This window comes from Cyprinus carpio, chromosome A10 (genome assembly GCF_018340385.1).
Source record: "Cyprinus carpio isolate SPL01 chromosome A10, ASM1834038v1, whole genome shotgun sequence".
Lineage (NCBI taxonomy): Eukaryota > Metazoa > Chordata > Actinopteri > Cypriniformes > Cyprinidae > Cyprinus > Cyprinus carpio.
Genome location: NC_056581.1, coordinates 700,775 through 714,262, shown reverse-complemented (window position 1 = coordinate 714,262; position 13,488 = coordinate 700,775). Strand labels below are relative to the sequence as shown.

Genomic DNA, 13,488 nt, shown 5'->3' with positions numbered 1-13,488 from the left:
CATTTCTTTATATAGCACTTGTCATGATGCATATAATTTCAGGGTAGCTTTACAGAAAATATAATTTCAAGTCAAATCATGGTCATAAATAACAACCAGGTCTTTGACTGTAGAGGAAGAAGTAAGAGTACATCCTTTTAAATGCAGATTGTATTCTAAGAGTTTCAGTGAACAGGTTTTTGGTCCAATAATTAATCTTGTGTCTTATCTGAATTTAACAGACGAAAATTACTGGTCATCCACACATCCACTCATCAACACATTCTGTTAACTTATATAATTTAGAATTTTAACCTGGACTTAATTAAATGTATAGCTGAAGCAACATCAGCATAACAGTGATAACTAAACCCATGTTTTCTAAAAAGATTTCCAAGGGGCTGCATGTATATTGAAAACAGCAGAGGGCCTAAAACAGATCCTTGCGGCACTCCATACTTTACTGGCATTAACTTTGATAATTCCCTTTTTAAATAGACAAAATGGTAACAGTCAGATGGGTAGGATCTAAACCATCTTAAACCAACCAATGCTTTTCCCTGAATACCAGTATAATTTTGTCGTCAATCTAAGAGTATGTCATGGTTAATGAATTTTGCAACATCAACACTGTTATTTTCCTGTTTATTACTCAGAAGGTACTTTAAAACTACCTGTATTGTATAAAGCAATATATATATAAAAAAAAAAAAATAACAATAATCTAAATGAAAACTAAATCTGTCTGTCTGTCTGTGAGTACAGTATTTATGTATGTATGTATAAAGGCATTGGCTGTTCTTTTTTGACTGTCCTTGTTCTTTAACACAATTGTGAATTAGCTAAACCATCCTGAAAATTAGTTTAGCCCGATTAGAAACAAAACTTACAAAACAGTTTTTGAGATTTCAGCTACTTTGAGATTTCATACTTGCATGATTAGACACTAGGTGTTATCATAGCCACTACATGGATTTGACTTGCTTAACAAAGTTGTCTGTGGTTGAGAAGATTTTAGAAAACAATTAGAATTATTGGCCTGTCACTAATAGGTTGATTTTAAGTTAATTATGCTCCCTTGACCTTTATTCCATGATGTCTGGACAAGCCTGTGAGGTGTATAAGTGTCAGTGTACTGACATCCCCTGAGTAATGGACATAAGCCTTTAAGGCACTGTAACTCAGCTTTCACTAACTGGGGTTGGTGCCATTTTTAATGGCCCTTAAGCCAGGTCAATTTCAGGACAGTAAGCTGTGTTCCAACCAGCCTTACTAGTTGTAAATACTAAGGCTAACTTAAACAGTTCTACAATGAGTTTCACAAAATAATATTTTGATTCGGCTACGCTGACAAGACCATCCTTGTTTTCATTTAGGGTGGTGTTTCTCGGCTGCCAATATCCAGATAACCCTCTTCCAAATGTCTTCCCGTAGATTAGAGCTAGTATTTTAGGCAGGGCGGTGACAGGGTGTTAAGCACAATGTCCTGGGTTTATTATCTTCCTCACCTCCTCATCTCTAAGTATGTTGTTGTTTCGGGCTACAAGGTCTACAGGAACACCTGATTTTCTTGGGTTGAAACCAGCTCCTCTAAAATTTGAATTAATTTTGTCCTTTCTTCAAGAGTTTTTTGTTGTATTTGCATGTTCTCCCACAAATAATACTTCAGTACTTTTAGAAGTGAAGACAGTAGGCAGTATTTACTTAAGCATAAAGTGTTCATGAACTTCAGTTTCTTCCCCTCTCTCTCATCTCGCTTTGAGCTTTGGATGTGTTTTTCTTCAAAAATAAAAATGGTTTCATGAAACGCAAAAGCAGAGGTACTGAAGACTGAGCTTGATGCTCTTTTTTAAGCATTTGGAGTGATTTGGGATTGTACCCGTAAATGTTACATACAAATATACGTATAAACAATGAGACTAATCTGATTTTTAACCAGAAGTATGAGTTTCATGTTTCATGAAAACGTGAAAAGTTATTAATAGTAAAGACATGTTTGTTTATGAAATGATACACATTTATGCTTAATGTATTTGTAACATTTTAGAAACACTTATTATTAATGCAATTAATGTAGATTTAAAGATTACAGTTAATGACAATATAGTATTTTCCATGATCTAGTCTAAAGTGAGAACTATTTATTCCAATAACCATTAACTGCTCTACTTTTGGTTTAAAATACTGTACATCAGTTAGTTATGTTTAACAAAGAATAAAAAAATAAAAAAACATTAGCTAACTCTTTACATGTGCAAAATGTCATATTGTCCTGTTTGACACAGTAAAGCTGCTTTGACACAATCAGTATTGTATAAAGCGTTATATAAATAAAGTTGAAGAAATTTTTTTTTAAAATTAGTGACAATGAGGAACTCATAATTTGTATATGTCAATGAAAATTAATGAAGAATTAACTATAAACTAATAGTTTGTGAATGATTTAATAAGTGCTTTAAGATAACTTATTATGAAGTTTTAATAAATGAAACCACCCTATATTTAATGAATGACAGTCATGTAATATTTCACTGTGCCCTCGTCATACAGTATTGATTGATTTGGCCCCATTTCTACAGCTTTCTTTCAAAAGTCACAGAGCATTTCTCTCTCACTGTGTAAACTGACAGTCATTTAATCAGGCTTTGCTTTTCTCATTCCCACTTCCATTCATGGAAAATCCTGGACCTTTTAGGTTCTACAGGCTCTTAAGGTGCAACTGTGAGGTTAATCTCAGTTGATGTTGTTGATTTTTGATTAGGACTGTTTACAACTGTCTTTTGAGAATAATATAAAATGATGTCTTCTTCTTTGATCTTCAAGCTATAAATAGGTAACAAGATAGTAATTGCTAGAACGAGTGGGTTTTCAGTTGCTAGTATGTTTGAGGTTGGAATGATTGTAGTTATTTAATAGTATATAGCCTCACTCAAGGAGGTCTGCTATATCTGAGGAGAGCTGCCATTTAGCTCAATTGCCATTTATCTGACTGCTGTTTGGCAGGCACATCACACCTGGAATGACCTGCATGGCTCCAATGCTCTGTTGTTTGTGTTTTTTTGCATGGACCAGTGTAGGGAAGTCATTAAGAGCATTTCATTGATCGGTTGTGTGACATGTGTGTCATAATTGTGCAGCCCTAATAAATAGTATCTTATAATTTCAACCTTTTTGTGACGTTCAACTGTTTATATCAAAGGTTATAGCTTAGAATATCCTAATTTAAATGTATTGCCAATTTCGACTTTTCATTTCATAAATATGACTTAGTATCTTTGAACTTCAACGTTTATGTCATGATTTCAACTTCTCATCTCATATGCCTTATTTTGGTTTTTCATAAGTCATAAATATGACTTAGTATCCCATATTTTCAACTTTTTAAAATCATTTCAACTTTTGATCTCATAAATTTGATTCAGTAGTTTTTGACTTTTATGTCAATTTAAACTTTTTATATTATAAATATGACTTAGTATCTCATAATGTTAACTTTTTATCGTAATTCTGACTTAAAATCATATTATTTTGATTTTTTACATCATATTTTCAGCTTTTCATCTCATAAACATTACTCAGTATCTTATAATTTCAACTTTTATGTAATATTTTCTACTTTTCACCTCATAAATATCACTTTATATCTTATAATTTTGACTTATGTAAATGTTGACTTTTTATATCATAAATATGACTTGGTATCTCATAATTTCAATGTTTATGCCATAATTGTTATGTCATAATTATGATTTATGTTGTTGCAAGGCAGAAATGGGCTTCCACATATAAAACACTTTTTCAGTCAGACAGCTTGACTGCAGCTACGTGTACAGTACATCAAATTATTCAAAGCTTAAAGCACAACACAAAATACCGTCCCCAACACTGCAGGCAGCACACTGCATTATTATTATTCTTGATCCACAATGACACACGGACTGTGGGAGGAAGGAGCTCTCTAGCAGAGGATGACACACCCTAGCCTACTGCTACCAACATCCTCCATTAAAACACACTGCCATTCCAGCCATTCCTTACAGATACCTTCTAGCTCCAAAGAAGAAGGAGAATTTTACAACAACTTATGTACTCTTTTAGGTGCTTACAAAATATTTGCACAATCCTTTTTATATGATATGTGAAGCGGTTAGATACATAAATGAGATGAATTTCAAAACATCAGACACTATTCAAACAGCAATAAAGACTCTCTGTCATTGATATGTCTGTAAAAGTGTCATTTCTGGGTTGACATGAAGGTTATACTGCAGTCTTTGTATTTCTCTGAACAGAACCAAGCATGTGGTGTTATTATTAGCACAAAGTCTCTTTAACAGCCTTGCATGACTGAGTGGCATTCAGTTCTCAATGTTGCCTGGATCTCTTTTGCTCTTATCTGTAATTCTATTGTTGGCCCATTTTAAAGGCAATTGTTGCCACAAGGACATTATAGTCTACTACAGCGTAATCTCACCAAGATTTCGTCAGAGACGTACTGTACTAACTTCTATTTTGAGGTTTCAATGAAAACAGACATCTATTTAATCATCTACCAAAAAATTCACTGTGTGTACTACATGACCTGATAAGACATAGAAATATTACACACTAGCCTTTGTGAGCAAATTGCTGAAAAGAGTACGCCACCACTGATTAGATACTGAGAAAATGAACAAATTGCATTGTAAATATTCAAACTGTTTCTGGGATGGACTTGCAGAATTGTATGAGTAAGGGATAGGATTAGCAAATAGTATTGGTAATAGTTCGTTAGTCAGGTCATTATTAACCAATCACATTTTTCATGTTATGTAGCTAAGCAATAGCTATTGAGAGTGGAACAGATAATGACGAATGCAACAAAAATCAAAATAATAAAGTAAATAAAGTGAAAAAGATAAAGAAAGAAATTGATTTTTTTGAAAACAGATCACAAAATAGCGGTAAATTAACATTACAAAAAGTTTAATGAAATTAAAGTTTATGAATCTTTTAATTTTGGGTGGGTAATTAAACTTTTAAAAATAAATTAATGTTTTAATTGCAATTAATTTGCAATTTTAAGAACTTTTTTCTTTGTGCATTTATGGTAAGCTCAAACATACTTTGATGTTCTTTCTATTCAATTTTTTATGTTTTTTGTTAATTTATTCATTTATTTCAATATTTATTATGAAATTGAATTTAAGTAGATATAAATTAGTGATTTTAAGTATTTTAAAAGATCTTAATGTTAGTCAACACATCAAAATAAGTGTACTTCTTTAAGGCATGATAAAAGATTGTTAGAAAAAAAACAATGATTTAAAATGCACTTTAAAGTAAAATTGACATTATTAGAAAGCACACAAGTCTGCTCAAGTGTGTCATAGCAATGAAAATGAACTCTTAAGTGCACTTTTATTTAATTCATATTATTTTATCTGCAAGTAATAAAATAATGTAATGTTTTTTTTTATTCTTTTAAGATTTGAAGTACACTACAAGTGCACATTCAACACAATTAAGCACACTTCTTTTTCACAAGGGGATGTTTTACTTTCAAATTGTGCATTTCAGGATAAATTCATTAAAAATTGCAAATTGTACACAGTGTGTACAAATTCTTGAGATATAGTTGAGATGTAGTTCAACTAATTCAACTATAGAAATAAACCTTTAACAATTAAATTCAGCTAGAAATAAAGCTCAACATCATCATTTTGCTGAATTGTTGTGAAATTGAATCAACTTCTGAAACTTGTGCAAATGTGTAAACGTATCTAGTGTAAGTAAGGGAAACCAAACAAATTTTTATGTGGAACTTGAGTCAGCAGTTAATAATGTTCCACCCCAGCTGTACTGCGCCTGTCCTTGTAAGGTGTCTGCCGCTCATACTAGTATGGAGACACCCTTGTTCCAGGTCGGTGAAGGGCTGAGGGCGTACAGGGGGGCGGCTCTGACAGAGCGCTTCTTTGTGTGAGTACAGGAAGAGACCACACCCCCTCACTCTTAAACCACACCCCCTTTGCACATGACATCATAGCCAATAGTTAGACAGAGCAAGAATTTTGACTCCTGGGGAAAGACAGAAGAGAGGGAGGCATTGTAGGAGAAGTGCGGCCAGTGGTGTGGGGTGAGTGAAGCATGCGGGACATACACACACACACACACACACACACACACACACACACACACACGAGGAAGAGGGGCGGGGGTGGAAGAAGTGGCCAGGCGTTGTGTTGTCCTGGGCAGGGTTTCACTGGGACTCCTCAAAGGTTTATAATTTGTGGTGTTGGAGGACGACTGTTTCTCAGATTTGTCAACAGGACACTCAGGACTTCTAGTCTGTGCTGATTTTTCTTTTTAAAATAAAGGATCTCTAATTTTGTGGCAGAAGTCTGTTTACAAATTTGGAGAAGTATGAAAAAGGTAAGGAAAAACTTTAGAATTTGGGTTAAGGTCTAATTTCAGATTAGTTTTGAGTCTGAGAAAAGTGATTGCACATTCATAGCTCAACTGAGGTCTCAGTTGTGTACATTCTTAAAAATAAAGGTTCTTTATTGGCATCTGTGGCTCCATGAAGAACCTTTAACATCCAAGGAATGTTCTGTTCCACAAAAAGTTCTTTATAGTGTAAAAAGTTTCTTTAGATTATTAAAAAAGAAAAAAAAATGTTCTTTTAAGAACTATTCACTGAAAGGTTATTTGGGGAACCAAAATTGTTCTTCTATGCCATCAAAACAAACCTTTTGGAAGCTTTATTTTTAAGAATGTATAGAGCTATAATATTTTATTCTGAGATTTCATATTGATTGCCGAGTTTGAGAAATCTTTAGGATCTCTTCTTAAACTTTCATAAGCATGAGCCTTAATCAAAAGTCTCCATTTGCTTTTCATTGAATCCAGTTGAGCAGTGACTGAGATTATTTGATGTTTTGAACTCCTGCGTTCTTTGTCTGCGCTGGTATAGTTAATAATCCTATTACAGGAGTCTTTCATCAGCAGTGTTGTGTGATGGGTCTGTCTGTACTGACTGCACTGTGAGCTGCTGAAAGCCATACTGAGCACAGGCATCTTGCGTAACCGTTAAAAATTAGGAATTTTTCTGTTCTTTGATTTGTTTGGATGCCTGAAAAGAAATTATGAAACAAACCAAGTGACTGAATGTACTTTTTCGGATTGTTAAAAACTATTGGAACATGTTCATATTGTAATAAACTACACCTGCAGTTACTCTGTGTGCCTGAGTGAAAATTACATTATACCTTAATTAAATATCACTTGGAGAGCAGTTTATGAAAAGTCATTGTTCAGTAATTACTGAGATAAACTCTAGAATTGTTTGTTTACCAATGCCACTTATTGTAATGAAATCCATAAGAATCATACATACATTTCTAAATAAGTGCCCAAATACTTTTTGGGGGCCACTCTTTTGAAAGAGAAAGTAGGCTCAAATGTAGCAAACAGGCGTTTGTCTGACTAACTGCTTACAGATGCAGTGAGGGCAACACCATGCTGAGTGTCACATATATAGGCACCGATAGACTAGTTTCGGTCAACGTAAAATGACAAATGTGATGCACTATGCCCTTAAACACATTAAGCTGTATAAATATACAAGGTGTTTATCTAGATCCATCCTGGTCTTATGCAGGTTTATATACACACACAGTTTAATTAAGTGAGGCAGGGTTGTGTATCCTTCATCACTTCGATTAGACTGGCTAAGCCTGGAAGACAGCTGAACTATGCCGGGAATGTCAGAGGAGGTTTAGAGGAACATCTGTGGAGAGTGTGTGTTCATCTGTTCCTCAGAGAACACACTGATCTCCCTCACATCTGACTGCTCAGGGCCACAGATTTAAATGTACAGCCACTGCAAATATAGATGAGATTGGCTTATATTTATCCAGCCATGATGGATTCTAACTTACATTTGGATGCTATATAACAGTTGATGAGCCTGGTTCTTTGAGGTAACAAAACAATTTCTCCAGAGTTTTCTTTCCCAGAGGCACATAACCGGAATTTTGAATATTGTCAAAACACAAAGTGATTCATAAATTATACTCACTATACCACTAGAAGCCAAACTAGAATCTATCCAATAAACTACATTTTTCTTAAATAAAATGAAGCCCTGTATTCTGTATGACATACAGTTTTCTGTTTTCTGAATTTGTTTATTATGATAATCTGTCCTAGTCTGTTTTTCACAGCCTCAAGGAAGTTCACATGACTTCCTAATCATTCATTATTTAGTAAGAGTTTGGGCTGAAATTAGTGAACACACCCTGAAGGGAAAGGTGGTCTGTGCGACTGAAGAAAGGGGTCTTATTGAACTCATGCCACAATAAAGACATCATGTGACACAGCCTGCTACTCATACCAACTCCAGTTTGAGATAAGAAGGAAGGTATTAACACCATTTGATCTGAATTAATTCTGCAGGTTCATTTAAACAGGCTTGGGCATAAAATGTTCTGCTTTTTTAGAGCAGCCTAATCTTTTATGGAAAACACAACTGTTTTATAGTTGGTGAGTTTGTAGGAATTGTACAATTTTTAGAATGAAAATTTCTAATGATGTAATATAGATTTAGTTCTGTCCGATGATTAAACAGGAATAGGTTTACTTTATGTGGCAATGAACACACCATCACCTGAAATAGCACTTGGCTTTGAGCTTTAAAGTTATTTCAAAACTGCTGAACAAAGAAACAGAATTCCTGCAATGGCCTCTGTTTACTAGAGAATATAGCACTATGGTTTGGTTCAGTAATACTGCACTTTAGGCAGGACTAACAAGCAATAACTCTCTTGCATTTTTAGTATCTTTTAGTGATGGAGTTGTGTTTGTATGTTAAAGCTTTGCTAAAAGTTTTCTGGAGTACTGTTTACTTAGGTTTGTGGCATCCTATGTTGTCCAAATTTGTAACCAATATTGGCAAAGAAATTTCATGCAGTTGGGACAGCATGCCATATTTGTAGCCAACATTAAAAAAAGAAAGCATAAAATATAAACTCATGTAGACTAATAAAAGTCAACAAAATTTTAAATAGCAAGGTTTTCATTGCACAGTAATCTCAGCATTATTTCAATTGATACTAATTGATCTAATTATGAACATAACCCTGGAACAATGAAAATGACCTCAGAATATGTAAATAAAAAAGGCTCTGTCAGAGTTTTCATTTAAGAAGGACTGTCCCATCTGGTTAATGAGCAGCAATGAAAGCAAAGCTCTGCATAATAAGTGGTATTTTCCCCTGAGGAGACCATGCATTGCGTCATTCTGCAAATGGATCTCAACCATCTCCCACAGGGTTACTAGACCACTTAAAGGTTTCAGTACCAGATCAATGAAATAGAAGAACCCCTGCAATTATTCCTCTGGAAATAAAGAGTGTCTACATAGTCTAGACATCTGTGTTTTTCTTTTAGTAAATAACTAGGGCCTATTACCCACTTACACCCATTAGACATGGAGATTGGGGGGCATAAAGAAAACTAGGGCATGCAAAACCTTCTCTTTTCTATTTTTCCTTTAGTGTTTTCTTCTAATTAGCCTGTGAATACTGTGATTCTCATGTGTTGAGCATAAACCATTACAGCCTTGCTTATCTTATGATGTTCCTGTAACTTAACCCGTAGGGCAATGCAAGGTCATAGGTTCGGTATGTAGGAAATCAGATGTAGCTTGCTTTGGATTAATGCCTCTGCCAAGTGCATAAATGTAAAAAAATATATGTACTGTGGGTATGTAAATGAGATACTAAGTTAGTCCATTTTTTTCCTCTCATTTGCAAGACTTGCAACTCCATTACACCATTGCTGAGTAGACCTCTGAAGAGTAGAGATCGTAAATTATTAATACTCAGGATCAGATAGCACAGGTCAGAGTTCAACAAGCCCATTATCTTTCACATCTTATCACAGTCTACCTGTATTATGCATGATGGTCACATGCAATATTTTCTTATTTTTCCTTTTCCTGTTCTCTGATGTTCATATAATTGGCAGTGTAGCAACCAATTCAATTGGGGTTCCCTTCAGTTTGGAAATTTCTGATAAGGTGCACAAAATGCATAAATATGAGGAAGACATTTGGTCATTTTAAGTACAGTACTATGCCGATAATGCAAACCATGTACTTAGTTTGGGGCAGGAGTCCATCTGTGCACTTGTTTAGCCATTGCATCATCTCACACTATTTTAAACATTGCATTTTTGCATGCAAAGACTCAGATTGTACATCATCGAGGGCTGTTCTGCAATTTCATTCATATTAACAGCAGTTCACAAGAACTACATCCCAGAACAGCTCATGCAGACTTGAGTGTGGATTATATGTGCACACACACAAGTTCAGAAAAGAGTGTTCATGCCATCCAAACCAACCAAACATTGACGTCAAACAAACCCAGTTGTGCATCAAAAGTGTTACTGTGCAGTTACTATTATTACTAAAATTTGAAGGCGTGAAATGTCTTAAAGTTAGAAAAAGATCATGTCTTGCAATCATAGAACTTTCTTGATCGATCATTGCTGTCACTGCCAAATATGTGAGTATTACATATATGTGAGTACTCAGGTATTCATCCATAATGCAGTGTAAATTGTGACAACGAATTACATAAGTGCATGTTTAGATTAATGTGACGTCTGTCTTTATTTCTCCAGAAGTCCCCTGTACACACCGAGGATGACAGTGAGCTGAAAAGAGAGAGAAGCCTGAAGACTGTGAGTTTTTTGGATTCTGTAAGTGTGATATCCAGTGGTGAGAGCAGTATGGAGCTTGAAGTTCAGACCGAGACCCAGCAAAGTTATGTAAACAGTGGGCAGAACATAGTGAGACATGGCGGAGAAGGGCTGGACAGTGAAGTTGCCAAGGAAATCCTTTACCTTGATCAGGTCCTTGAGGACAACTGTTGTGATCCCAGGGCAGAAATGACTTCAAATGGGACAAGTTCCCCTGATAATAAGTCAGTTAGAGTTCATGGAACTGGACCATCTGTGAATACGTTTGACACATCTCCCTTACACAACCATGACATTGTTTTAGAAGGGAAAAAACAGACCACTTTTGTTGATGATAATTTCAACACCAAACCAAATGGTCATGCAATGGCCTGTACAAGGTCACCTGAGTCACCTAGGACAGCAATCAAGAAAGAGGCACGTTTTGAGCTCCGACCATTTCATGAAGAGAAGAAACCATCAAAACTATTTGACACAGCTGAGAAAGAAGTTAGGGTGAAGAAAGTCAGACCCTCGGAGGAGATTGTAGAGCTAGAGAAGGAAAGGCTGGAACTCATCCGGGGTCAAGCAGTAAAGAAAAATCCTGGAATTGCAGCAAAATGGTGGAACCCACCTCAGGATAAGGCACTGGAAGAGGAGCTGGAGCCGGACCAACTGGAGTCACTTCGAAGATATGAGGAGAGGAAGCAGATGAGAACAGAAGCCAACCGCATACCACAAGCTGCACCCAGACAGATAACTTCCTTTATCCAGCCTGAAATAGGAAATAGGGAGGATGTTGTCATGGAAGAGATTGACTTTTCTGCAGCACGCAAGCAATTTCTGCAGATGGAACATAGCAAGCAGCCCACAGCCCCCAAGAGGAACGTGGCACCACAGCTTTACTCTGCCAAACCTTTCTTCAGGACTCCAGAAGTCACGCATGTAGAGAGACCATGCGGTTCTGTCACAGTTGCCAATCAAGAAGGGGTCACATCCTACGATGGAAGTGAAGTTACTACAGTCAAAGCTGAAAAGATTTACTGCTGCACTGGAGAATCTGCCACACCACCCAAAGATGGTTTGGCCCAGAATGAATTGAAATATGATGAATTTACTTGTGCCCGGGCAGTGATGACTATTGTGAAGGATGAGGATTCTGATTTGTGTCAACGCTCTTTGAACAGCTCCTACCATACGGAAGAAATCGACTCTGGGTTAGATGACCTATCACTCCGGTCTCAGGACACAACTGTACTTGAAACGCTCTCCAATGACTTCAGTATGGACAACATAAGTGACAGTGGTGCATCAAATGAGACCATGAGTGCCTATTTGGAAAACTCTCTTGGGGAATACTCCTTTCCTTCAACCCCAATGGCCACTACACCAATTAATGGAAAGCATGAAGGTGGAGTCAAATCTCCGGGTGAACAGAGTGGGTCTTATCAGGCGTATAGCTTGACGGAAGAAGAGCTGGAATACCATGCTGGTATTCTTGTCCAAAATGCTATCCAGCAAGCCATTGCTCAGCAGAATGACAAATGGGAGCCTCTTCAGGCCACACAACATTCGTCCCCCATTCTCGAGAGATATGTGGAAAGTGCTGAACCACAACCCCAATCCCTAGTGGAGAGATCTGCTGTCACGCCTCCTCCCAAAGTGCCATCCCCCCTAAAGGAGAAGAAAACAATTGCTCCTCAGATAACTGTAGTTCAAGCTGCCCCAGTTATCCCAGTGAACACTTACAAACCTCCCAGTCCTTCTCCACCACCAAGTGAGAAACCAGAATTCAGCTATTTCAGTAAGTATTCTGAAGCAGCAGAGCTCAGGAGCACCGCAGCTGTCACTCGTGCTCAGGAAACGGAGGTCACATCAGGACCGTTCAAGCTGCGGTCACGCAAACAGAGAACCCTGTCCATGATCGAAGAGGAGATTCGGGCGGCCCAAGAGCGTGAAGAAGACTTGAAGAGACAACGACAAGCACAAACTTTGCACCTGCCCCATACACAGAAGCTGAAGACCAGCACCCAGCCAAACAAGCTGGTCCTTACGGGAAAGACAGCACCAGGTATGATTATATGGCAGCAAGAATTGATTATTTAGGACGACATGTGTTGAACTTTATTTGATGAATCTAAATTACTTACTGTAACTTCTTACCTCATCCCAATTGATAACAAGCCGTATAAAATGCTAATTAGTACTCATACCACAGCTGTTCTTTGTACAGTTTTTCATGGGTTGCACCAGTTATTTCAATCAGTAATCAATGCATCTCCCTCTAAAAGTGTATATGCCAGTTTGACTTCTGATGCAAACCAGCAGCTAAAATCAAAGGTTCTGACATTTCTAGCTCTGACTATCATTGATGTCAATTAGCTGGTTATTGTCAGTCATATAACTGGAATCCTGGAGGTTTTCTTTATAGAGCTTCTTTAGTTTAGATTCCTTGCACACTGTGTCCCATGGGTCTGCACACGCTGTTCTGCCTGAGTCACTTTTGCAAGCTGTGCTTTTTGAAGAGGGTTTTAAGAAAGCTGCAGCACAGCAGTTGAGGAGATGGTTTTTAGGTTAAACGTCATTGTCGCATTCAGGCTTTATTTAGCATTGTGATGGATGTAATGCTCAGCAGCACAGTGTTTAATGTCATTGTGTCACTGTTTCTGTTGGCTATTGTCCACGCACTTCTCATTCATGATGATGTTCTGTACTGGAGAAGTTTATGTATACCCTCTAGTGGTGTCATGGGTAATGCATGAGTCCTTTCTTTTGGCTTGCTTT

General features: G+C 36.8%; 1 protein-coding gene across 12 annotated transcripts in view; it reads left to right on the top strand.

Moving 5' to 3' along the window:
• LOC109054342 (A-kinase anchor protein 2-like) overlaps window positions 1–13,488 on the top strand; it is a 103,436-nt gene that overhangs the window by 83,976 nt on the left and 5,972 nt on the right. For 8 of the 12 annotated variants that reach the window (XM_042764654.1, XM_042764656.1, XM_042764660.1 and 5 more), the window contains one exon: window positions 10,648–12,775. In XM_042764654.1, the coding sequence (XP_042620588.1) occupies window positions 10,648–12,775 (2,128 nt within the window). Of the gene's footprint in view, window positions 1–6,192; window positions 6,391–10,647; window positions 12,776–13,488 lie in introns of those variants that run through there. The other 4 variants (XM_042764655.1, XM_042764661.1, XM_042764666.1 and 1 more) reach the window with 3 other exon arrangements.